General features: G+C 40.1%; 3 protein-coding genes and 2 pseudogenes across 3 annotated transcripts; 2 read left to right on the top strand and 3 right to left on the bottom strand.

Annotated features, from left to right (window-relative positions):
- Nucleotides 1-3,170: 3,170 nt before the first annotated feature.
- On the bottom strand, nucleotides 3,171-7,654 carry LOC120287368 (WD repeat-containing protein 91 homolog). The gene is made up of 10 exons (XM_039300151.1): nucleotides 7,378-7,654; nucleotides 6,721-6,779; nucleotides 6,515-6,609; nucleotides 6,160-6,254; nucleotides 5,981-6,080; nucleotides 5,854-5,910; nucleotides 5,024-5,099; nucleotides 4,818-4,926; nucleotides 4,387-4,499; nucleotides 3,171-3,302 (listed from the first exon to the last, which is right to left on the bottom strand). Exons 1-10 carry the CDS (start codon nucleotides 7,652-7,654, stop codon nucleotides 3,171-3,173), a joined length of 1,113 nt encoding a protein of 370 aa, XP_039156085.1.
- A 5-nt stretch (nucleotides 7,655-7,659) lies between these two features.
- LOC104426985 (protein CURVATURE THYLAKOID 1A, chloroplastic-like) lies at nucleotides 7,660-9,564 on the top strand. Its single transcript, XM_039300150.1, has 5 exons — nucleotides 7,660-7,716; nucleotides 8,068-8,181; nucleotides 8,636-8,743; nucleotides 8,937-9,008; nucleotides 9,499-9,564. Exons 1-5 carry the CDS (start codon nucleotides 7,660-7,662, stop codon nucleotides 9,562-9,564), a joined length of 417 nt encoding a protein of 138 aa, XP_039156084.1.
- Nucleotides 9,565-10,419: 855 nt separating this feature from the next.
- On the bottom strand, nucleotides 10,420-11,428 carry LOC120287801 (hevamine-A-like). The gene has a single exon (XM_039301194.1). It carries the CDS (start codon nucleotides 11,401-11,403, stop codon nucleotides 10,483-10,485), a length of 921 nt encoding a protein of 306 aa, XP_039157128.1. The 5' UTR covers nucleotides 11,404-11,428; the 3' UTR covers nucleotides 10,420-10,482.
- A 2,442-nt stretch (nucleotides 11,429-13,870) lies between these two features.
- On the top strand, nucleotides 13,871-22,392 carry LOC120287367 (annotated as a pseudogene).
- A 1,084-nt stretch (nucleotides 22,393-23,476) lies between these two features.
- On the bottom strand, nucleotides 23,477-24,367 carry LOC120287366 (annotated as a pseudogene).

The raw sequence follows: 24,367 nt of genomic DNA, 5'->3' as shown, positions 1-24,367 counted from the left end.
CTAAAAAGATAAGAGGAAATCACAAATAGAATGATCAAGGCGTGATTACACCGGAGAAGCAGAAGCCAACAACGCTAATAGGATAGGATGAAAGGGCAAAGCTTGTCTTAAACAATGCCACCAATAAGTGAATGTGTTCTCAACGATTAGCTATATCACCTTAGGTGCATTGAGAGTACAAATATTACCGTCCATTTAAAGCAATCATTAATTATCATATGCTACGTGTAATGATTAGTTTGTGTTGGGGAGAACCCGGGTACAACAATTCACCACGGCCAAACTCAATCCAGGATCAATTTCTCCCCCGAAGCTAAATCAACTAAAATTTTCTTAACCCCCAGCAACAACCAGCAATATATAGCCTCACAATGGTTGTCATGTTCTGGGAGTCCTCTAAAATGCATAAATTTCTCTATGCAGTGAAAACGACCTGTCAAAGGTGCAAAAATCAGCTATCGCCCGTCTTGTCATGATGATCAGCACATCAAGACCAACGGGGCATCTCCTATGGATGGGATGTAGCCAGCACCAACTGAGGAAATCACAAGGGAGGCAAATGACATGATGCTGATTTGATCAATAAACTTTGCGAAAGTAAGTTAAGATTCTCACAAAACTCGGCAACAGAAATCGGAAAAACCTGAGAAAGCTGTAAGAATCGAAAGCACATGAAGAGGGCGCCGATGACCGCTAGATTACAAGTCACCGAAGCAGGTTTTAGACTCAACCCATTACTCTTCCTTGATTTGTCCGCTTGTCCTTTTTCCTTAAAGAATCTCCATTCCCGCTGTTGTTGCAACTTGAGCCAATCATCCTCATGACCACAATCTAGTCACCTGAGCTCCTTCCGAGTTGAAGTGATCTTGGTACAGTTTTGTGCACTAGCGTGAAGGGCATCATCTGCCTTATCGGGTTTAATTTATTAATTAAACAAGCGTTCCAGGCCAGTTTCAATAGAACTGGCTGAAATTTGGAGGAGAAACTCATAGCCTAAACAATTTCCATGATATTAACTCCGAAGCCATAAGTTGATTGATTACCGAATTTATTCGATAAAAAAGGGAAACGCATTGACTCAAAATAAAGAGTGGACAAATTTCCATTCCACTTTTGTAAATGGATGTGAAGAGGGAAAAAGTAAAAAAAAAAACAAATGACAGATGCAGACAAGAAATCGTGATAACAATCTGAATCTATCATATCAAAGGTCATCTTACAATCTTATTATAGGTCTGAAGATAAATTTCAGTATGATACATTTGAGCCTATGACAACCTCTATAGCTGACAAGAATGAGTTGGGGACTACTAATTGCTAAACCGATCAAGGAGCAAAATTAATCTGACGATCATCCATCCAACTAAAAGCATACAACAATCAATCACAAGAACGAACGCCTTGAAAATGGAAGAGCAAAGCACCTAATACCTTTCAAACAAGAGGTCTTCACAATATGGATGTCACGCGCACGGAATTATCAGCTGATCCAGTCGAGAAAATGGGCAAGGTTGAGTGCCAATCCACCGTCGTCACAGAAGCACTGTGAGGGAGAGTTCTCGAACCACCTGCCCGACTTCGTATCTAAGCCAAATAAACGCAATGAGATATGAGCTAACATCATTTCCAAGTAATATACATTGAAACCATTGATCAGAGCACTATTAACGAGAAGTAAAATAAAAGAAACTACGCAGCTTAAAAGCCCCCATTCATCGCTTCCTACATCGTTTCTTTGTGCGCGTGCGTGTGTGCATATGCGAGAGAGAGAGAGAGAGAGAGAGAGAGAGAGAGAGAGAGAGAGAGAGAGAGATTACCTAGTATATAGGTGCTCTTGCTGAACCGGAAGTAACTAACAATCTCCTTCCATTTGCATCTAGAGCCATTTCATGTCTTAAGTGAATGGAGCTACAAGCACAACACGATCCACATAATTACTACCGAAGCTTTACAGCTCACACTTACGTAAGATTAATTACATGGCATGAGTTAGCAGGATGATCGCATGTTAAGGATTGTCCCCCTCAGTGAGGACAATTCCTCACTCTTATTGGAAATTGATTCAAGAAGCCATCAACCCCATGCGTAAATTAAATTGAGAGACCAATTTGACATTCCGGGTGACATCCATGAAATCTCACAAATCAAAGTATATTATGGTTGTGAAGGTAAATATGTGTTTTGCAATCGATACCTCTTTGACTTGATTGACCATAGTGTGAAAATTCAAGAGAGATGGATTTCAGCAAAATATTGCATTGAGGATAGTTTTATTATATTGAGAGCTATATGAATCTTTGTACAAAGGAGCCAATGTATAATACAAAGAATGATTAATAAAAAGAGTGTATTTTCCTAATCTAGGTGTATCAATTCCAATCCTAGATTGATTCAATTAATCACTATGAAGATTCAAGAGATATATCTTTTGGGTGATCTTCCTTGGAGAGGAAGTTGCAGTGATTATGAGATATCTATCGGGTGATCTCTCTTGGGGAGGAAGTAGCAGTGATTCTTGGGTGATTTTGGATTATTCCTCTTCACCGGCAGTGTTTCCTTTGACACAACCCTTGCCACTGATTACACAGTAAGCTTGGCTTGTAGGAGGCGAAATCAAGAGGTGGAGAGCCCTTCGATGAAAATGTTGGCGGGTCGATCAAGAGTGGATATATATCGAACATGTAACTTGCACATATATGATTGGTGTCGTGGGCCACCATAATTTGGATTAATTGTTTGCGCCACCTGTCTGCCACCAAACTGAGAATTAGAGCCACGTGGGTTTCAGTCAACTGGAGGAGTGCGAAACCGTTATTTATTTATTTATTTATTTTTTGTGACCAGGGAAACCTCGCACGGCCGGCAGCCGGAGATAAACCACTAGGGGCGACATGTGCTAGCCACCACACACGTGCCCCCGGGTAAGTCGCTAAAGGGCTCAAAGCTAGCATTCCTGCGTTGCAGGAGCTTCGAACACTAGACCTCATTGATGAAAGTCTAGTGCTTACCTAACTGAGTCACCGCGGCAGGTGGTACGAAACCGTTATTGCTTAAGGGCAGGTGAGAGAGTGCTATTGTTGGCTTGAGCAGCAAAGGCTGTTGTTGGTGCTGTGGCCAACTCCATCAGCTCCAACTATACTTCATAGGAGAGTAATAACCTATGCAAAGATTCACGAGTCATCACTTGATACTGACTCTGAACTGAAATTTGCAACTACAAGACTCTGAAATTCAGCTCCTAAACCTCGAAAAAGATGAGTTTGATACTCATGAGGAGAGATGGTTTCACCGATGGATGCAAGCTGTTCAACAATTGCAGTAGCATGCTGGAGAAATTCCATAACAGTCTGACTTCCTTTGTGCATTGTTTGCAACTACATGCGCAAATGTGGCCCTGCGCCGTTCCGCGCGGTAGAGGAGGCAGCTAGAAATCTCCATGCATCTGCTGAGGTTACAAGATTGCTAAGTTAACCAACGATGGCATCTGAAGTAGTGTTGAGGATCCATACCAAAGCAATTTGATCCCTTGTGTATCAAGTATCATATTCAGGATTGGGCACAATTGTAATTGCTTCATCGATCCCTTCTTGAGTGATCTAACTGGGTGGAGAGGGTTTAGTTCCCTCAACAACTGAAAGCAGTTTATTTGCTCAAAGAAATAGGAGCAAACGGGCCTTCCACACAACATAGTAATCACCTATAAATTTAACATCAATTGCAGGACAAGTAACGGTGTTAGTTGAATTCCCTGTAATATGGAGGACCGTGGGTGTTTCAGGTGTTGATGAACTGAGTGTTGAATTGCCAGAAGAAGCAATAGCAGGACAAGATTCATTTTCCATTGGATCGGAAAGACAAAAAAAACTATGCTTGCACAATCAAGGCTTTGATTACCATGTGAAAAATTCAATGGAGATAGGTTTCAGCTGAATATTGCCTTGAGGAAAGTTTTATTATATTGAGAGCTATATGAATCTTTGTATAAAGAAACCAATGTATAATACAAAGAATGATTAATAAAAAGAAAGAGTATATTTTCCTAATCTAGGTGTATCAATTCTAATTCTAGATTGATTCAATTATTCACTATGAAAATTCAAGAGAGATCTCTCTTGGGTGATCTTCCCTGTAGTGGAAGTTGTGGTGATTCCCGGGTGATTCTAGATTATTCCTCTTTACTGGCAGTGTTTCCTTTGACACACAGAACATGACCCTATTTCTACAGGCTCCACTCGGACACCTAAAATGGCAAGACCATCATGTTTTTTAATATTTCATACCATGATTAAACATAAAAATGTATGGGATGGAATGAGCTTAATGGATGCTCAAGTTCCAAGCATCCATGGTATGCATCTATAAATCGTAACAAGAGAATGTACTTGCCATTCCATCTTTACCCAAACTAAAGAAGTTTGTCTTATCGGCTCCAAAAAGAAGGGAGCTTATACCACAATCATACTCAGGCCACCCGGTAATTTGTAGACCGGCAGACATGTCTATGGCTAGTTAAGGCATTCCCTTCTAACATTTACTAGTCTACAGGCCACATATTGGAGAAACAGGAGACGATGATAATTCAAAACCACGCAGAAATGAATTCATGGTAATTCCAAAGCAATATGTCTTCAATGTATCCAAGCTACAACACATAACAAGGTCCACCTTGTGAAGATTCAGAACTTCCCTTTTCTCCTCCTCGAAGGCGATGGATCTGTGGAGGAGGAGGGGAAGATGAGGCTATCTGGCAAAGACAGATCAATGTGTCTTTGCTTCGAATTCCATTGCCATCACCGTTGTAGACACTAAAAGGATACCGAGCATGTGAATCATTCCATCTGTGGCAGAGGCAGCAAGAATCTTCCCGTTGTGGTTAAAGCACGAAGAAGTAATTGCAGGGGGATCTTCACCAAGAGGAAAGACTGTCTTGAGGAAAACCAGGCAGTTGTTCCAGTCACAAAAGACAATGAATAAATTGGTAACTTCAATCATAGGTTGTTCCAGGAACGAGGAAAACACATACCGCTGCTTTCCATGTCTTCATGTTCCATACAGTTAGTGAAGCAAGAGCCAAGTCATCAATATGACCAGAAACATGCCTACAAAGGATAAAAATACCTATTATCAAGTGCATCTATATAGAAAATAATCTCCATTGCAAAAGCATCAACCTGAAATGGAATAGATTTCTGAAAATTTTTCAGAAAAAGTTTCATCTGCTAAAGACAGAGATGCTATCCCCAGACGAACATGCAGGCACTGTCAAACACTAGCTTAGGTTTTGTCATATCTTTAAGTTCTGCTAAGAGAAATACCACATTTGCATTAGGCAGCAAGGAGCATGGCTGACTTTTAGCATGCCAAACATAAAGGACCTCATAAGTGTCTGCGCTCCACAAGATTACTTTTGATAACATATCCTTGTATTTAAACCAGTGACACTTCATCCAAGAGATATAAAGTCACCTATAGCCTCAAAGTTCACTCACAGAATAGCAACATCAATCGCGGTCAAATTAATGTACCGCGTAACCTCCTTTTTTGTGGAAGAGTTTTATCTCAGAGCCACCAAAAGTTGCTAACCAACATACAATTTGCAACAGAGAAGATCCACGATATCTAGTATGTGCAGAACCGTGTCTGCTATTTTAAGATCAAAATGGAAGCATTTTAAACCAAATAGACTTTAAAAAAAATTTCCAGAGAAAATGCAAACAACTAAATCGTGGAAAAACTGCACAGACTATTCCTCATACGGAGTGCAAAACTTATATTAAATACATGGCCAACAAAGGAATCAATTGTAAAGATGCAACAAAAAGGCATTCCCTTGTCCTAAGGGAAAATTAATACTTGGATGCCGCAGCAGAAAAAAATTGTTGTACTGGGCTGCATTTCAAATCCAAGATACTGCAGAACAACACAAATGTCAAGAAGCAAGAACTGAAGAAATACAAAATCACAATTCATGTTTTAAAACCTTGGAAAAGCCTCTGTTGTATTGAGATCACAGACAACTCTTTTTGCGTCAGCATTCCATGCCTTAATTTCTCCATCAGCATTTCCTATGAGAAGCTTTAGTAAAAAAGAAATAAGGTCTTAATGAAAGGTTTCTCTTGAAGAAACATTGGCTGGTTAGCCAATATATTGGACTAAAATGCAAAGGTTTCTCCCAGTCCAGCGACATTATCTCTGCCCCACAGTAAATAGTTGCATTTCTTGGAGTTGAAGTTGATGAGTCATAGGTCCGTATTCTGAATAAAAATGCATGAAAGAGGTAAAAGAACATAGGACAACCAAATAGTAGAAGAAATAGATGATACTCTTGAATAAGAAGCTTGCTCGTATGCCAATAAACCTTTGTTTGCACTACCTATTCTATCTGGGCATAGATGGCCGGAGAGAAAACCTTATCCATTTTAACGAAGAATATCAACCCAAACTAGAAAATAAGTTTGAAACTGGCAATGGCTTAAAGAAAAAAGCTTATATCGGCCAAATTGACATTTTGAACCTGACGGTGCCATCCATGGATGCCCTGGCAATATTGTTCCCAGAGGCAGAGAAGTGGCGTCGAGTGATTGGACTTGTATGGCCCAAAAATGTTTCCTATAGTTCATGGCGTTGCAGGGTGGAGTCACTACCAGATAACACTTTAACCAATAAAAGGTGTAATATGTTAGTCCTAAAGATGTCATTCAATCAGCTTGACAGAATTACCTGAAAGTCTACTTTCACCTCAGGGAATTCTTCTTCTCCTTCTACTTCTCTTCCAGTTTCTGATCAATGCATTAAGCAACTACTTACCAAGTATAACTTTGTAATGCAACTATTCCAATCATTGCAGATATTCTGGTGAAAAATGGAATGAAGATAGTTTCGTGAATCTGGGGTCTCATCTGTTGCACGAAATGCAACACATCCTAATAGTCCCGAGGATCTTCCAGCCATAAATTATCCCAATATCTTTGTTTTACCATTGATGATTAAGCACTTGTGCAAACTTGTCCAACAGCACTAGTCCAGAATCATTCCAGGCTTTCGATCTAGTCCAGTTGTCTAAGGTCCCTTTCATTGAATCGTCATTTCCTTTTGTTTGAGAGTGAGACTAAGGTGTGAGTGCGGGTCTCTTCTTTTGTTTTGAGGTCTATTGTCCGAGTAAGCGGCTTTTCCTTTAGCCTTTTTATTTAATTGAAACCCCGGATCAAGAAATTAGCTTTCCCTCATCGAGTTCAGTTCCTGGCCTTGTTGGGTCACTTCAACATCTGCCAGCTTGGACCAAAGACAATTTAGAGTGCAATTCTTCTAGCAACTAACCAAACTTCACATAAGTGAACATGTTTTGAATTTTTCTTGAATTTAGGCTTAGAAATTTACCAATGGTACCATCTTTGAGCATTAGATTGGATCCACCATTTCTATTATCACTACATACACTTAGAGAGGTTGTAACATGAGCAGAAGGTGTCGCAAGAGATTCTAAGTTGACTTTGGCTTTTGCAGCATCAACCAAATCATGGGCCAGCACTCTATTACCCGGATTGGGAGCAGCATGATCATGGGTGTCTTGATTATCTCGTGATGATGCAATATTTTCATCAAGCACACCACTTGACAGAGTTGAAGAATTACTCCGAGCTATGCTAGCATCCATCGCTGATGCAGCATGACCAGTTGCAAGCACAATCACAACAATTAAAATATTATCAGAAAATGGTGCAGACAATAGACCCATAAGTTTTGAGGTAAAAAGTTGACAGAGTTTACCCCAAAAAGACAGACAGACTTACTTCCTTGATCAGCATAATTGTGTTCTTTTTCCTCCAACAGAGCTTGAAGCTGCGCTAACTTACTGTTTAGCTGCTTACTTTCCTCCAACAGGCATATTTTTAAAGCAGAAATATGAAGAACTACATATGTTAATTTGGTTAAATTGGCAGAATCATAGATGGACTTATGTCGTCACAACTTTTTTTCTTCTAATTTGTTCAGATACTTGTGTTTTTTCGCATGATGATGAGTTTATCAAAGTTTCAAAAGTTTTACCTTTCTGGCACATCGAATTAGGTCTTTCTCATTGAGTATTCCAACAGGTTCAAGTCTGTCCAGATCAGAGCTTCTTCTGAACAGACAACTAGGCCTGTTGAAGTTGGAGCGATGTTTGCTGACTTGAAGGAGAAGGTTAGGGTGCTATTACTTCGCAATGTTGGATTATGAAAACCCACACAGCACAATAGAAACATTAAAAATTCGTCTCAAGTGAATTTATTTTCTTCCCCTGATTTTGGCCCATTGAGGTAATTTTTCTGTCTCATATCGTTTAATTGGTATATATTGACGATTCCTGACAAATGGAAAAAATGGCTTGTAATTTCTCCAAAGGGATAAGAATTATTTCTTGCTAACATTTCATGAGGTAAGCTAACTGCAGCACTCCATGATCATGATGTCTAGTGATTGAAGTTAAGTAGGGTCAACTTGACCAAGTCAACTCTTTAATATTGAGCAAATGACAGCATCCACATATTTTCAATTAAAATGGTGATTTTGGGCCTTAAAATATTGCATTTGTCGACCAGGCACTTACCTCTGTTTGATTGAAAAAAAAAGTTGACATTAGATGATAACTTGGCAGTGGGATGCTATTGAAGACAAATCCACAGTCTTCATATATGGTAGTGGGGCAACAGTTGCTGTTTGGCTGTCATCTTTTGTAGCTGAGGCTATCAACTCAGTCCCTTTGGTAGGTTTGGCTTTCTTCTGTTCTTGCAATTGAGAACTTATTTAAGGTGCCTATGTAACATCCGGAGCAAAAGAAAAGGTCAGTAAGTAGTAAAATTTTGGGATGATTATTTAGCATTAGCTGCCTGTAGAAATTGCCACAAATTTGATTGTCTCCTAGTGGCGAGAGCTCTTCTGATATAGTTTGCTTACAGCTGCCAAAGGTCATGGAGTTGCTAGGTCTTGGATACACAGGATGGTTTGTCTACAGATATTTGCTCTTTAAGGTAAACTTGGCTATTTATGCTCTATTTCTCTGCTGGTAGCATTTTTTCACTTACTCCTGGTGAGATAGTATCGGCAAACAACTCGATTTTGCAGTGTATCCGTAGTGTTCTTGACAATATAGTTTATGTGGAGACATTGTCTTGTTGGTGGAGCAGATAAAGGATAATGGAGGTTCTCTATAGGTACCGGTGCATGAAAGCTACATGATAAGGCAATGTTTATCATATTCCGGCCTTAATTTATAACATAACTATTTGGTATAGTATGTGTTGCATGAAATGGAAATGCTCAGGGAATGACATGTTTAAAATTAGACCCGGATGGAAGCATCATTAGGTTCTTTTGAAGTCTGATGCTTTATTCTCTACCATGTCTGTGGTGTAGAGATTTGGGACAAATCCATGTGAGTGCATAGTGCGTTGCATCATCTTGTCCTGAGGTTCCCTCTCGAGTGAGCCACATGATGCCAATTTTGCTACTCGTTTGCAGTCTAGCAGAAAGGAATTGGCCAGTGATATTGAAGCGTTGAAGAAAAAGATTGCTGGAAGTGAATAGAGCTGCAGAAGGATGGGAAGTTGTATTTCTTAATTCTGGTAATTAACTAATGTTTAGTTCTATTTAATGATTGTTTTTGTTTAGTCAGTGTCGTGGTCCCATCTAATTTGGTCATTTTCTGCTTAAATTCACATGGACCCAACTTCTGTTCGTACTTGGCAGGGCAGTATACTCTATGCTAATGTAATACCTGAAACTTTGGGGCGAAATGAAAATAACCCTTGATTACCATTGGTATTGTTATATAAACGAGTTAATTGAGTAACAAAAGTTTTACTTTTGCACGATTTCCTCCGTACACTGGACTCTCTGAAGAGTCTTGAAACATGACGGTGAATTTATCCATGTAAATACTTCACGGTGGTGGAAAACAAGCTAGAAGCAAAAATAGGCAAGCGGTGGACATTAGAGGTCGAAGAAAGGAGGCAAACTATGCCCGTGTTTAATTCTTCTTGCCTCTTTGATAAAAATATGGAGGTAGAGAACAGGTCGTAAGCATGTTGAGAGATATAGAAGAAAAAGAGGAGGTTATGACAAGGAAAGTGGATAATTTCGACCACTTGTAGAGATAAATTAATTGAGAGATGTTGTCGAACATTGGTGACGGGAGCGGATTGCTGCCTCCATCAGCCTCCAGGATTGCCCAGGCTAGCTAATGAGGTACTGGTTTGTACTGAGTTAGTTGAGGCCACTTTTAAATGTAATATGCAGGAAACATAGAACAAATTGAGGAAGAGATTAGTGGCTCAATAGAGACTTTCCTGGAAGATAAAGTTCATAAACAGTAAACTTTTCTCAGAATATTATAATCCCATTACTTGATGGCCTAAGCCTTAATGTATTGGACATGCCGCTTGCCAACAGCTTTATTTAATTCTAGAAATGAGACTGTACTCCTGTCGTGCATGAAGATCCAGCTCACACACTACTCTTAACGGAGTCGCTGTAACCATTCTTATCATCGTAGTACTTCGACCACAGCATTATGCCTCCGTATTTTGCTGACTTCTTTATGACAGGAAGTATCTGAGAAGTCAACACCTTTTTTGGAACATACCCACTTCCGGCCGCTGCTGTGGACGCCGGCAGGCCCACGAACATCTTCCTGGCGTTTATGGAAGCAACCCATTTGCTCCAAGAACTTGTGAGCTTGCTAATATCGCCGGAGCTGTATTGACATTGAGGGTTATTGTAAAACTGTATCCAGACGTAGTCGAAAAGACCAGTGTTAAGCGCAGCCCCCATAGAACTATCGGGATATGGGCACTGAGGAGCTGCCGTTAGGTACACCTTTTTCCCTTGCTTGCTATAGTCTGATAAATAACGGGCAAGATCATCCCAATATTTGGTAGACCTATATTTGGTAGACCTAAGTTCAATATCGAAATCAATGCCATCCAAGACTGCATCTCCTAGTGGACGAGAACTAGATGTGCCACCCAGGAAATTGTTCCACAGATAGTTCGCTACGTTCCTCGCATCGGCCCGAGATGCCAGCGTGTAGCTCCCATCGCCGCCGCCTAGGGAGAGCATCACCTTGATGCCCCTATTCTGGCAGCTCCGAATGCCGTTGCTTATCCTAATGCAGCCACCCGAGGTAGGGTCACAGTGGCCTGCCAGGTCGATTTGCGGGGTCTGGCCACCGCCAAACTTATTGAGGAATGCGAGGTTTACGTAGGCGTATTTGCCGGTGGCACATGTACTGGTGAGGGTACCTTCCTTGCCGTTTTGGCCCCAGTAAATGGCGATCCCGCCGCCATGAGAGACTCCGATGAGAGATGAGATGAAGAGAAGTAAGAGGAGGGAGAGGCATGGTGTGGATGGAGGTGGGCTTGGCATTTCTGGCTGGTTTTATCGGTCTGAATACGTGGGTTTGAACTTGGACTGCTGGTGTGGGGGGAGGCTACTCTTTATAGGAGAAGCATCCCGTGACCGCGACTTCAGATCTCTGACCAGGACAGTGTTTCCTTGTTGTCTTTCCTTTAGAGACGGGTGCAGGTGGCTGTGGAAATTTCTCTTCCATGATAACATTATTGGGAGGAAGAACAGACAATTTTATCGGAGTGGTCGAAACGTGGTTGTTATATCTTGACCAAGTCAAGAGTGATGGAGCCCAAAAGGAAAATAAAAATTCAAATGTTGAAAAGTCAGAGAATAGGAAAAGGGAGAAAAAGGAGTCGGCTCCTTTCTTTTAAGCCGAGAGCTTGCGCAGTGAGAACTGGGGAGAGAAAAGAGAGTTGAAAAGTCAAAGAAAGAAAACAAAAATAAACAAAAAATAAATCAAAGGAGGTTTTTTTTTTTTTGGTCGATAAATCAAAGGAGGTTGACAATGACAAGTCAAGAAGGGGGGGAATAAAAATAAATAGGGGATGTTCAGCAAAAGGAGGAGGGAAGGGGGGTTGCTGTACACATCATGTGCAGCACATGCTCGCCGTGGACGCATTGCCAAGTCAGAGGTACTCCCATCCGCAATGGCTAATAGGTATTCACACCTTTTGTTCATCCAATCGAAGTATTTTCGAGTTTAGGACTTAAATTCGAAATTTTGAGAAAATCAAGCCGTGAAGTCCAATTTTTTATTTTTTTCCACTTAATTGCCTGGTTTTCTTTTGGAGCCTTGTGCCACTTAATTTGGAAGAAAATGAACATCATCATCTTTCGTGGCGAAGCGTTGGAGGTCTCTGCATTGAAGGAGCACCTTATCAAAGTTGTTAAGGATAAAGTTTTTACCTTTAGCAAGGTGCTGGACAACTATAGAAATAGACAGCTTTAGCGTGGGTGGGGTTTTGACCCTTATGTTTTTGAAACCAACACTCATTTTACCTAGTTAGGTGGTTTGCTGTGTTGTTTCTCTGCCTTATGGCGTTTTGCCTAGGCTTGTTTTGCTGTTTGTTCAGCTGCGTTTTATGTTCTTGCGTTCTCTTTCTTTGGTTTCGACTCCCTTCCACTCATCTTGCATGTTCGCATTATGAGTGAAAATTCCTGGCGTCGATTGCTATGTATTTTGGCTTTCCCTATTTATATAATTACATTTACCAAAAAAAAAAAGTCCAATTTTTGAGTTATGGGACTTCGGCATTTCATGGAAATGGTCTACACATCATGTGCAGCACATGCTCGCCGTGGACGCATTGCCAAGTTAGAGGTACTTTGATCCGCAATGGCTAATAGGTATTCACATCTCTTGTTCATCCAATCGAAGTATTTTCGAGTTTAGGACTTAAATTCGAAATTTTGAGAAAATCAAGCTGTGGAGTCCAATTTTTGAGTTATGGGACTTCGGCATTTCATGGAAATGGTCTACACATCATGTGCAGCACATGCTCGCCATGGACGCATTGCCAAGTTAGAGGTACTTTGATCCGCAATGGCTAATAGGTATTCACATCTCTTGTTCATCCAATCGAAGTATTTTCGAGTTTAGACTTAAATTCGAAATTTTGAGAAAATCAAGCTGTGGAGTCCAATTTTTGAGTTATGGGACTTCGGCATTTCATGGAAATGGTCTACACATCATGTGCAGCACATGCTTGCCGTGGACGCATTGCCAAGTTAGAGGTACTTTGATCCGCAATGGCTAATAGGTATTCACATCTCTTGTTCATCCAATCGAAGTATTTTTCGAGTTTAGGACTTAAATTGAAATTTTGAGAAAATCAAGCTGTGGAGTCCAATTTTTTGAGTTATGGGACTTCGGCATTTCATGGAAATGGTCTACACATCATGTGTAGCACATGCTTGCCGTGGGACGCATTGCCAAGTTAGAGGTACTTTGATCCGCAATGGCTAATAGGTATTCACATCTCTTGTTCATCCAATCGAAGTATTTTTCGAGTTTAGGACTTAAATTCGAAATTTTGAGAAAATCAAGCTGTGGAGTCCAATTTTTGAGTTATGGGACTTCGGCATTTCATGGAAATGGTCTGCACATCATGTGCAGCACATTCTCACTGTGGACGCATTGCCAAGTTAGAGGTACTTTGATCCGCAATGGCTAATAGGTATTCACACCTCTTGTTCATCCAATCAAAGTATTTTTCGAGTTTAGGACTTAAATTCAGAATTTTGAGAAAATCAAGCCATGGAGTCCAATTTTTGAGTTATGGGACTTTAGCATTTCATGGAAATGGTCTCCACATCATGTGCAGCACATGCTCGCTGTGGACGCATTGCCAAGTCAGAGGTACTCCGATCCGCAATGGCTAATAGGTATGCACACCTCTTGTTCATCCAATCGAAGTATTTTTTGAGTTTAGTTAAATTTGAAATTTTGAGAAATCAAGCCGTGTAGTCCAATTTTTCAGTTATGGGACTTCGGCATTTCATGGAAATGGTCTACACATCATGTGCAGCACATGCTCACTGTGGACGCATTGCCAAGTCAAAGGTACTCCAATCTGCAATGGCTAATAGGTATTCACACCTCTTGTTCATCCAATCGAAGTATTTTTGAGTTTAAGACTTAAATTCGAAATTTTGAGAAAATCAAGCTGTGGAGTCCAATTTTTTAGTTATGGGACTTCAGCATTTCATGGAAATGGGGTTTATGACGTTGTAGAGCTGTGGATTATGATAGAAGTTGTTTTGGCACAATGATTTTGTGAGTGAAACTATAGGGTTTCATGGGTAAGTTCCAGCGTTTGGTTTATTTAGGAAAATGAGTCAACGGAAAATGTTTTCATTCCAAAAGTTTAAATTCAGGAAAACGATTTCCCTTTTGAAAAAAAACTAGAAAACGTTTTCCAAAATATTTTAAGATCCTTACTTGATGAAAAATTTATTATTAAAAAATTTCTAATTAAAAATTTTGAATTTGTTATTATTATATCTTTTTTTTTTCTTATTTTCTCTTTTCTTTTTTTGCCTGTGAACATAAACCCTAACTCCTCCTCTCCTCTCTCCTTCTCCTTAGCCCCCTCCTTTTCGTCACCGCCGCCTCCTCCAACCCTAGCCTCTCCTGTGATCCCGTTGGCTTCGCTCCCTCCTCTTCCTCTTTGTCGGCGTCTTCTACACCTTCAATCATTTTTCAAATGCAATCCAAACACCAGAAAATATTTTCAGTCACGTATTACCAAACAAAGGAAAACTAACCGTTTTCTTGGAAAATGGTTTTCTAGAAAACATTTTTCCAAAAACGTTACGTTTTTTACGTGAAACAAACACACCCTAAGTTAAGTTTGAGTCGCTTTGGATGGGAGATTTGTTAGCACGTAGAAGTTGATTTGTTAGTGCTTAAGCGTAATTTAACAGTTTCATAATTGAGGTAGAGTTTTATATGATTTAACATCGATTCTCGTTTAATTGAAAGGGTTGCGAAATTATCAGCCCATTTAGTTGGGTTCGAGCATTTCCTAGTGAATAGTGTTATCTCATTTTTAAATTTGCAAACTTTGAAAAGTATGAAGTACATTATGTGCAAATCGTAAAAATAATGGACTAGGCATTTACTACTTTTATTCATTTGAGAATGGTTTGAGAAATGTCTTATTGAAGTTCTCATGAAAGATAATATGTGTATTTTGATGAGATTGATTTATGGAATGGGTTCTTTTATGATTTGGAAAATACTTAATGAGAAAGACGTTTCAAAATGTTACTAGTTTATGAAATGAATTATGTAATGGTGTGAGAAATGACTATTATAAAAAGAACACACACACACACACACATAATGAACGGAGTTAGGAAATAGTATATATTTTGTGATTGGGAAACCTTTTTCCGAATGAATTAGGTTGACTTTGAGTATGGCCTATGAAAGATGATTTGATTTGATATGTGAAACCAACTTATATACGGAATCTGAATTGGTATTGTGGAAAGAATCGATTTGTGAAAGGTTATGTTATGATTTGTGAAACCAATTGTGATATGGATCAGTAAAGGGTTAAGTGTTACACGATAACGTAATTTCATGTGAGCTACCTCTAGGGCCTTGTACTAGTAGTATTTATAATGAAGGCCTAAGTGCTACACGATAATGTAATTTTATGTGAACTACCTCTAGGGCCTTGTACTATTGGTATATGTGAATCGATGGCTAAATGCTACCCGATAACGTAATTTCACAAGAGCCACTTCTAGGATTTTGTACTATTCAAGAGCTAAGTGCTACACAATGACATGGTCCCGTGGAAATCACCTCTAGGGTCTTAAGATGTGATGTGATAGGAGATTGATCAATGGAATAGACAATTAATGTGTGATACAAGTTTGATTTGAGATTAATCGATGGATTGGACTATTGGCATGTATTTGATAAAGATTAATCAAGGGATTCAACCATTGATGCTTGAATTGTGATAATGAATTTAAATTAGTATCTCTAACTTGTACAAAGTTGTGTTGATATAAGATAACTCATACATGAGTCAATATGTAATTTATACCATATGTTTGGGTTGTGAAGTCCTAGTATGGCTTTGTATATATGTATGTATAGTGGGTACTTGATCCTTTTAGAAGATATACATTACTCATTGAGCTTGTGATTGCTCATTTCTCTCTTTCTCAATCTTTTTAGGTCCTTTAGTTAGCGATTATTAAAGCAAGAGCAGTGTCGACAAAGACTTATGGGAGTAGGAATTAGATGGTTAGAGGTTGCGTCTTTTGGAAAGAATGACAGCCGTGTCACCCCCATTCCTTTAGCTTGTGGGGTGGGAGAATTACCAAAAGTCCTAAACCTATTAATTGTGCCAATTCCGCCCTAAACCTTTTTTTTTTGGCCAATTTAGTCCTAAACCTTTTACGGTGTGCTAATTCAGTCCATCTGGCCAAAATTGGCCGGCCGGCGCCGACGTGGACGCTGGCCGGCCGGCGAACGATTTTTAATAATTTTTTTTTTTCGATTTTTTTTTAATTTTTTTTAATTTTTTTAATTTTTTTAATTTTTTTAATTTTTTAATTTTTTTCTTCCTATCTTCTTCTTCCTCGGCCGGCGAGGTCGGCCCCGGCCACCGGCGAGGCTCGCCCCACCGGCCATTGCGAAGGCGAGCCTCGCCAGCGACTCCGCGAGGCCGCCGTCGCCCAGCCCAAGGCGAGGCTCGGTCTCGCCCAACCATGGCGACGCGGCCTGCCGTCGCCGGGCAAGGCTCGCCCGCCGGCCACCAGCGGCGGCGAGCCTCGCCATGGCTAGGCGAGGCTCGCCGCGCCGGTGGGGGCGAGCCTCGGCGGCTCCTCGCCCGCCGGTCGGCCAACGCCGGCGAGGAAGAAGAAGATAGGAAGAAAAAAAGAAAAAAAAAAAAAAAAAATTATTAAAAATTATTGAAAAATCGAAAAATTATTAAAAAATTATTAAAATCGTTAGTGGAGGCCGGCCGGCGTCACGTCGGCCCACGGCCGATCTACTACTAAGTGGCCTTCGATGGACTAAGACAATGGCACAGAAAGGTTTAGGACTAAGCTCAAAAAAAAAAAAAAGTTTGACTGAATAAGACAATTACAATAGGTTTAGACTTTTTGGTAATTCTCCCTTGTGGGGTGTGACAATTGTGATCATGATACACTCGAATCTAATAAGGTTAGTTGGTCCAAACTTTCCACATGTGATTTCCAATTGGAACAATGCTCGGCATATACCTCTCAGATATAACACTCCTCACACTTATGTCATACTCATGCGTCACACTCGTGACAGAAATGGAAAATTGATTATGATTGGATGCACTAAACCCAGTTCAAGCTGACGAACACAACATCCCAAAAAAAAAATATCAACAAGGACTTTATTTGATAACGTGCTGTCAATTGTGCAATATTGCACGTCGGTTTATGCTAAGATGAAGCCAGCCAAAAAGGATTGGAGACACGATGATGTGGTTTGAGTAACACTTTTTGGCCCCATGCTGAATTTTCATCACGTTAATGCCGTTTTGAGAAGGTAAGGGAAATCACATGTAGAATAGTCAAGGCATGATTACAACACAAAAGTACGAGCTGGAAACACTATAGGATGAAAGGGCAGAGCTTCTCTTAAACAATGCCACCAATAAGTGAATGTTTTCTTACGATTAGCTATATCACCCGAGGCGTATCGAGAGTACAAATATTACCGTCCATTCAAATCAATCATTACTTATCATATTTTATGTGTAATGATTAGTTTGGACAATGGTCGTCATACTCCGGGAGTGGGTAAAATCCTCTCAAATTATGCATAAATTTCCTTACACAGTGAAAAGGATTTGTTAAAGGTGCAAAAATCAGGTATCGCCGGTCTTGGCATGATGATCAGCACATCAAGACCAGCAGGGCATCTACTATGGACGGCATGTAGCCACCATTCATAAGGAAGACAAATGACATGATACTAACCTCATCAATAAACTTCGCAAAAGCAAGTGAGCAAGTTAAGATTCTAACAAAACTCAGCAACAGAAATCGGAAAAACCTAAGCAAGCCGCAAGAACCGAAAGCACATGAAGAGGGCGCCGATGACTGCTAGATTACGAGTCACTGAAGCAATTTTTAGACTCAACACATTACTCTTCTTGATTTGTCCGATTGTCCTTTTTCCCTAAAGAATCTCCATTCCCAGTGTTGTTGCAACTTGAGCCAATCATCCTCATGACCACAATCTTGTCACCTGAGTTCCTTTCTAGTTGAAGTGATCTCGTTATAGTTTTTGTGCACTAGCCTGAAAGGCATCATCTGCCTTATTGAGTTTAATTTATTATTGAACAAGTGATCCAGGCTAGTTCCAGTAGAACTGGATGAAATTCGGAGGAGAAACTAAGCTCAAATAATTTCTATGATGTAAACCCTCAATAACCTTTTTTTTTAGTCAAAACAAATTCCTTTCGTTGCTTCAAGTGATTCCAGAATTACCTCCTACATGGGCCTCTGAACATAAAGGTCCCATAAAACTTGAAGGGGATTAGTAGTCCAATTACAAGATAAATTCTTTCGTGTATGGGCCCTATCAGCCATTTGGTTCTCTTCTCTACCGCAATGGGCCCCTCAAATGTGCTTATATTAGCCCATTTAAAGTAAGGCATTCGGTGATAAGAGAGGTTACTTCCAAGAGGACATATCATGATCTGTAAGTGTGCAGATCACCTTAAAGCAATCTGATTCTATCATGAGGGGTAGCTCAGATCTGTCTCTAAAGAAATGGGGGCGCTTCAAGGCACGCGTGGGTTTCGGTCTACTGTGCCAAAGTCGCTCGAATCTCCTTGGCAAAACTAGCAATCGGTCTTCCTGCTTCGTTCCGGCATACTCCGGCAACACTTCCTGTTGTATCACCATCCACGAATGACCCATCAATGTTGATTTTACAACTCCCCTTTGCTCGGTGGTTTCCAAGTCATAACTTGACTGATTACCGAATTTACTTGATAAAAAAGGGAAATGCATTGACTCAAAACAAAGAGTGGACAAATTTTCATTCCACTTATGTCAATGGATGTGAAGTGGGAAAAAGAAAAAAAAGAAATGATAGATGCAGACAAGCAATTATAATAGCTACCTGAATCTATCATATCAAAGGTTATTTTACAAACTTATTATAGGCCTGAAGATAAATTTCAATATGATACATGTGAGCCTATGACAACTTCTATAACTGACAAGAATGAGTTGGGGATTACTAATTGCTAAACCGATCAAGGAGCAAATTAATCTGACGATCATCTATCCAACCAAAAGCATACAACAATCAATCACAAGAAGAAACGCCTTGAAAATGGAAGAGTAAAGCACGTACTAGCTTTCAAATAATAAGGCCTTCACAATATGGATGTCTGCGCGTGGAATTATCAGCTGATCCAGTCAAGAAAATAAGCAAGGTTGGGTGCCAATCCACCGTCGTCAAAGAAGCACTGGAGAGTTCTCAAACCACTTGGCCGACTTGGTATCTAAAACAAATAAACGCAATGAGATATGAGCTAACATCATTTCCAAGTAAAATACACTGAAACCATTGATCGGAGCACTATTAACGATAAGTAAAAGTAAAGAAACTACGCAGCTTAAAAGCCCCTATTCATCGCTTCCTACATCGTTTCTCTATGCGTGCGTGTGTGCATGTGAGAGAGAGAGAGAGAGAGAGAGAGAGAGAGAGAGATTACCTGGTATATGGGTGCTCTTACTGAACAAAAAGTAACAAACAATCTCCTTCCATTTGCATCTAGAGCCATTTTTCATGTCTTAAGCGACTGGAGCTGCAAGCATAACACGATCCACATAATTACTACCGAAATTTTACAGCTCACACTTATGCAAGATTAATTTATGCAACAACTATACATGGCATGAGTTAGAATGATGATCACAGGTTAAGGATCGTCCCCCTCAGTGAGGACAATTCCTCACCCTTATTAGAAATAGGTTCAAGAAGCCATCAACCCAATGCATAAATAAAATTGAGAAACCAATTTGACATTCCGGGTGACATCAATAACCATGAAATCTCACATATCAAAGTATATTATGGTTGTGAAAGTAAATATGCGGTCTGCAATCGATACCTCTTTGAATTGATTGACCACAGAACATGACCCTGTTTCTGCAAGCTCCACTCAAGCTCCTAAAATGGCAAGAAAAAAAACTTTTTGATATTTCATACCATTATTGAAAATAAATAGTTATGGGATGGAATGAGCTTAATGGATACTCAAGTTCAAAGCATCCAAGATATGCATCTACAAATCATAACAAGAGAATGTACTTGCCTTTCCATCTGTACCCAAACTAAAGATACTTGTCCCATCAGCTCCATGAAGAATGGAGCTTATACCACGATCATGCGCAGGCCACCCAGTAATTTGTAGACCGGCAGACATGTCTATGGCCGGTTAAGGCATTCCCTTCTAACATTTACTAGTCTACAGGCGACATATTGGAGAAACGGAAGACAATGATACTCGAAACCACGCAGAAACGAATTCATGGTAATTCCAAAGCAATATGTATTCTTCAATGTATCCAAGCTACAACACATAACAAGGTCCACATAAGCTTGTGAAGATTCAGAACTTCCCTTTTCTCCTCCTCGAAGATGATGGATCTGGGTAGGGGGAGGGGAAGATGAGGCTATCTGGCAAGACAGATCAACGTATCTTTGCTTTGAATTTCATTGCTTCGAAGATGATGGATCTGATAGTAGTTTCGCTGCTTTGACCATCCTCCACCATCGTTAGGCATTTTTTGAAAGCAGATATAAGAAGAACTACATGTGTTAATCTGGTTAAATTGGCAAAATCATAGATGGCCTTATGTCATCACAATTTTTTTTCTTCCAAATTGTTAGCATACTTCTGTTTTTTCGCATGACGATGAGTTTATCAAAGTTCCGAAAGTTTTACCTTTTTTGGCACTTTGAATTAACAGTCTCTCTCAAATTGAAGATTCCAACAGGTTCAAGTCTGTCCAGATCAGAGCTTCTTCTGAAGAGAAACCTACTCCCTGTTGAAGTTGGAGAGATGTTGCTGAATTGAAGGAGAAGGTTAGGGTGCTATTACTTTGCAGTGTTGTGATTATGAAAACCACACACACAGCACAATAGAAACATTAAAGATTCGTCTCAAGTGAATTTATTTTCTTCCCTGATTTTAGCCCATTTAGTAATTTTTTTGTCTGGTATCATTTAATTGGTATATACTGATGATTCCTGACAAAGGGAAAAAAATGGCTTGTAATTTATCCAAAGGGATAAGCATTATATCTTGCTAACATTTCATGAGGTAAGCTAACTGCAGCACTCCATATTCATGATCTCTAGTGATTGAAGTTAAGTTGAGTCAACATGACCTAGTTGACTCTTTAACATTGAGCAAATGACAGCATCGACATACTTTCAATTAAAATGGTGATTTTGGGCCTTAAAATAGTGCACTTGTCATCCAGACATTTACCTCTGTTTGATAAAATAAAATAAAATAAAAAGTTGACATTAGATGATAACTTGGCAGTGGGATGCTATTGAAGACAAATCCACAGTCTTCCTATATGGTGGTGGTGCAATAGTTGCCGTTTGGCTGTCATCCATTGTAGTTGAGGCTATCAACTCGGTCCCTTTGGTAGGTTTGGTTTTCTTCTGTTCTTGCAATTAAGAACTTATTCAAGGTGCCTATGTAACATCCTGAGCAAAAGAAAAGGTCCTTAAATAGTAAAATTTTGGGATGATCCTTTAGCTTTAGTTGCCTGCAGAAATTGCCACAAATTTGATTGTCTCCTTGTGGCAAGAGCTCTTCTGACATAGTTTGCTTACAGCTGCCAAAGGTCATGGAGTTGGTAGGTCTCGGATAAACAGGATGGTTTGTCTACAGATACTTGCGCTTTAAGGTATAGTTGGCTATTTATGCTCTATTTCTCTGCTGGTAGCATTTTCACTTATTCCTGGCAAGATAGTATTGGCAAAAGACTCGATTTTGCAGTGTATCGGGAGTGCTCTTGACTATATAGTTTATATGGAAACATTGTCTTGCTGGTGGAGAAAATAAAGGATAGCGGAGGTTTTCTACAGGTACCGGTACATGAAAGCTACATGTTGTTAAGGCAATATTTACTAGGATATTCCAACCTTAACTATAACTGTTCGGTATAGTATGTATTGCACGAAATGGAAATGCTCTGGGAATGCCATGTTTAAAATTAGAGCCGATGGAAGCATCGTTAGGTTCTTTTTGAAGTCTGGTGGTTTATTCTACCATATCTGTGGAGAGATTTGGGACAAATGCATGAGTGCAGAGTGCGTTGCATCATCTTTCTCCAGAGGCTCCCTCTCAAGCGAGCCACATGATGCCAATTTCTTCTACTCGTTTGCAGTCACAGATAGAATTGGCCAGTGACATTGAAACGCTGAAGAAAAAGATTGCTGGAAGTGAATAAAGCTGCAGGAGGATGGGAAGTTGTATTTCTAATTCTGGTAATTAACTAATGTTTAGTTTTATTGCAATGATTGTTTTTGTTTAGTCAGTGTCATGGCCCCATCTAATTTTTGTCATTTTCTGCTTAAATTCGTATGGATCCAACTTCTGTTTGTACTTTGTAGTGCAATATACTCTATGCTAGTGTAATACCCGAAACTTTGGGGGAAATGAAAATCCCCTCGATTACCATCGGTATCGTTATACAAACGAGTTAATTGGGTAACAAAAAGTTTCGCTTTTGCACGCTTTCTCCGTTCACTAGACTCTCTGAAGAGTCTTGAAACATGACGGTGAATTTATCCATGTAAATATTTCACAGTGGAGGAAAACAAGCCAGAAGCCAAAAAAAAAAAAGAAAAAAAGAGAGAAGGCAAACTGTGACATAGAGCTATGCCCGTCTTTAATTCTTCTTGCCTTTTGATAAAAAAAAATATGGAGAAAGCATGTTGAGAGATATAGAAGAAAAAGAGGACAAGATGACAGTTGTTGCAAGCAAAGAAAGGAAATCTTTGACCGGAGATATCTTTGGGATCTAGTGAATCACATGATTTGTGCTTACTTCCGTTCCTAAAAGGGAGGGAAGTACGGTCAATGACTCAGGTATTCGTTATGAGGGCAGTGCTAAATTTGAGGTGTGAGTAGTTTTGTTATTGGTATTGAGATTGCAGTATAGCTGTATTGTGTTACTTGATCTGGTTAATAATGGCCAATATGAGGTTATGACAAGGAATGAATGTGGATAGTTTCGACCACTTCTAGAGATAGATTTATTGAGATTTTGTAGAACAATGGTGACAAGAGCAGATTGCTGCCTCCATCAGCTCCAGGATTGCCCAGGCTAGCTAGGGTGAGGTACTGATTTTTACTGAGCTAGTTTATGCCAATTTTAAACGTAGTATGCAGGAAAAATAGAACAAATTGAGGAAGAGATAAGTGGTTCAATAGAGACTGTTCTGGAAGATAAAGTTCATAAACAGCAAACTTTTCTCAGAATATTATAGTCCCACATTACTTAATGGCCTAAGCCTTAATGTATTGACATACCGCTTGCCAACAGCTTTATTTAATTCTAGAGATGAGACTGTACTCCTGTCATGCATGGAGATCCAGCTCATACACTACTCTTAACGGAGTCGCTGTAACCATTCTTATCATCATAGTACTTTGACCACAGCATTATGCCTCCGTATTTCGCTGACTTCTTTATGACAGGAAGTATTCGAGAAGTCAAGACGTTTGGTGGAACATACCCACTTCCTGCTGCTTCCGTGGACGCCGGCAGGCCCACAAACATCTTCCCGGGCGTTTATGGAAGCAACCCATTTGCTCCAAGAACTTGTGAGCTTGCTAATATCGCCGGAGCTGTATTGACATGGAGGGTTATTGTAAAACTGTACCCAGACGTAGTCGAAAAGACCGGTGTTAACGCAGCCCCATATGACTATCGGGATATGGGCACTGAGGAGCTCGCCCTGTTAGGTACACCTTTTCCCTTTTGCTTGCTATAGTCTGATAAATAACGGGCAAGATCATCCTAATACTTGGCAGACCCACTCGATATCGAAGTCGATACCGTCCAAGACTGCATCTCCTAGCGGACGAAACTTGATGTGCCGCCCAAGAAATTGTTCCACAGATACGCTACGTTCCTCGCATCGGCCTGAGATGCCAACGAGTAGCTCCCAACACCGCCGCCTAGGGAGAGCATCACCTGATGCCCTGATTCTGGGCAGCCTCGAATACCATTGCTTGTACTAGTGCAGCCACCCGAGGTGGGGTCACAGTGGCCTGCGAGGTTGATTTGCGGGGTCTGGCCACCGCCAAACTTATAGAGGAATGCGAGGTTTACGTAGGCGTATTTGCCGGTGGCACATGTACTGGCGAGGGTACCTTTCGTTGCCGTTTTGGCCCCAGTAATGGCAATCCTGCCGCAT

This window comes from Eucalyptus grandis, chromosome 8, assembly GCF_016545825.1.
Source record: "Eucalyptus grandis isolate ANBG69807.140 chromosome 8, ASM1654582v1, whole genome shotgun sequence".
Taxonomy (NCBI): Eukaryota; Viridiplantae; Streptophyta; class Magnoliopsida; order Myrtales; family Myrtaceae; genus Eucalyptus; species Eucalyptus grandis.
This window is presented reverse-complemented; position numbering and strand designations above follow the sequence as displayed.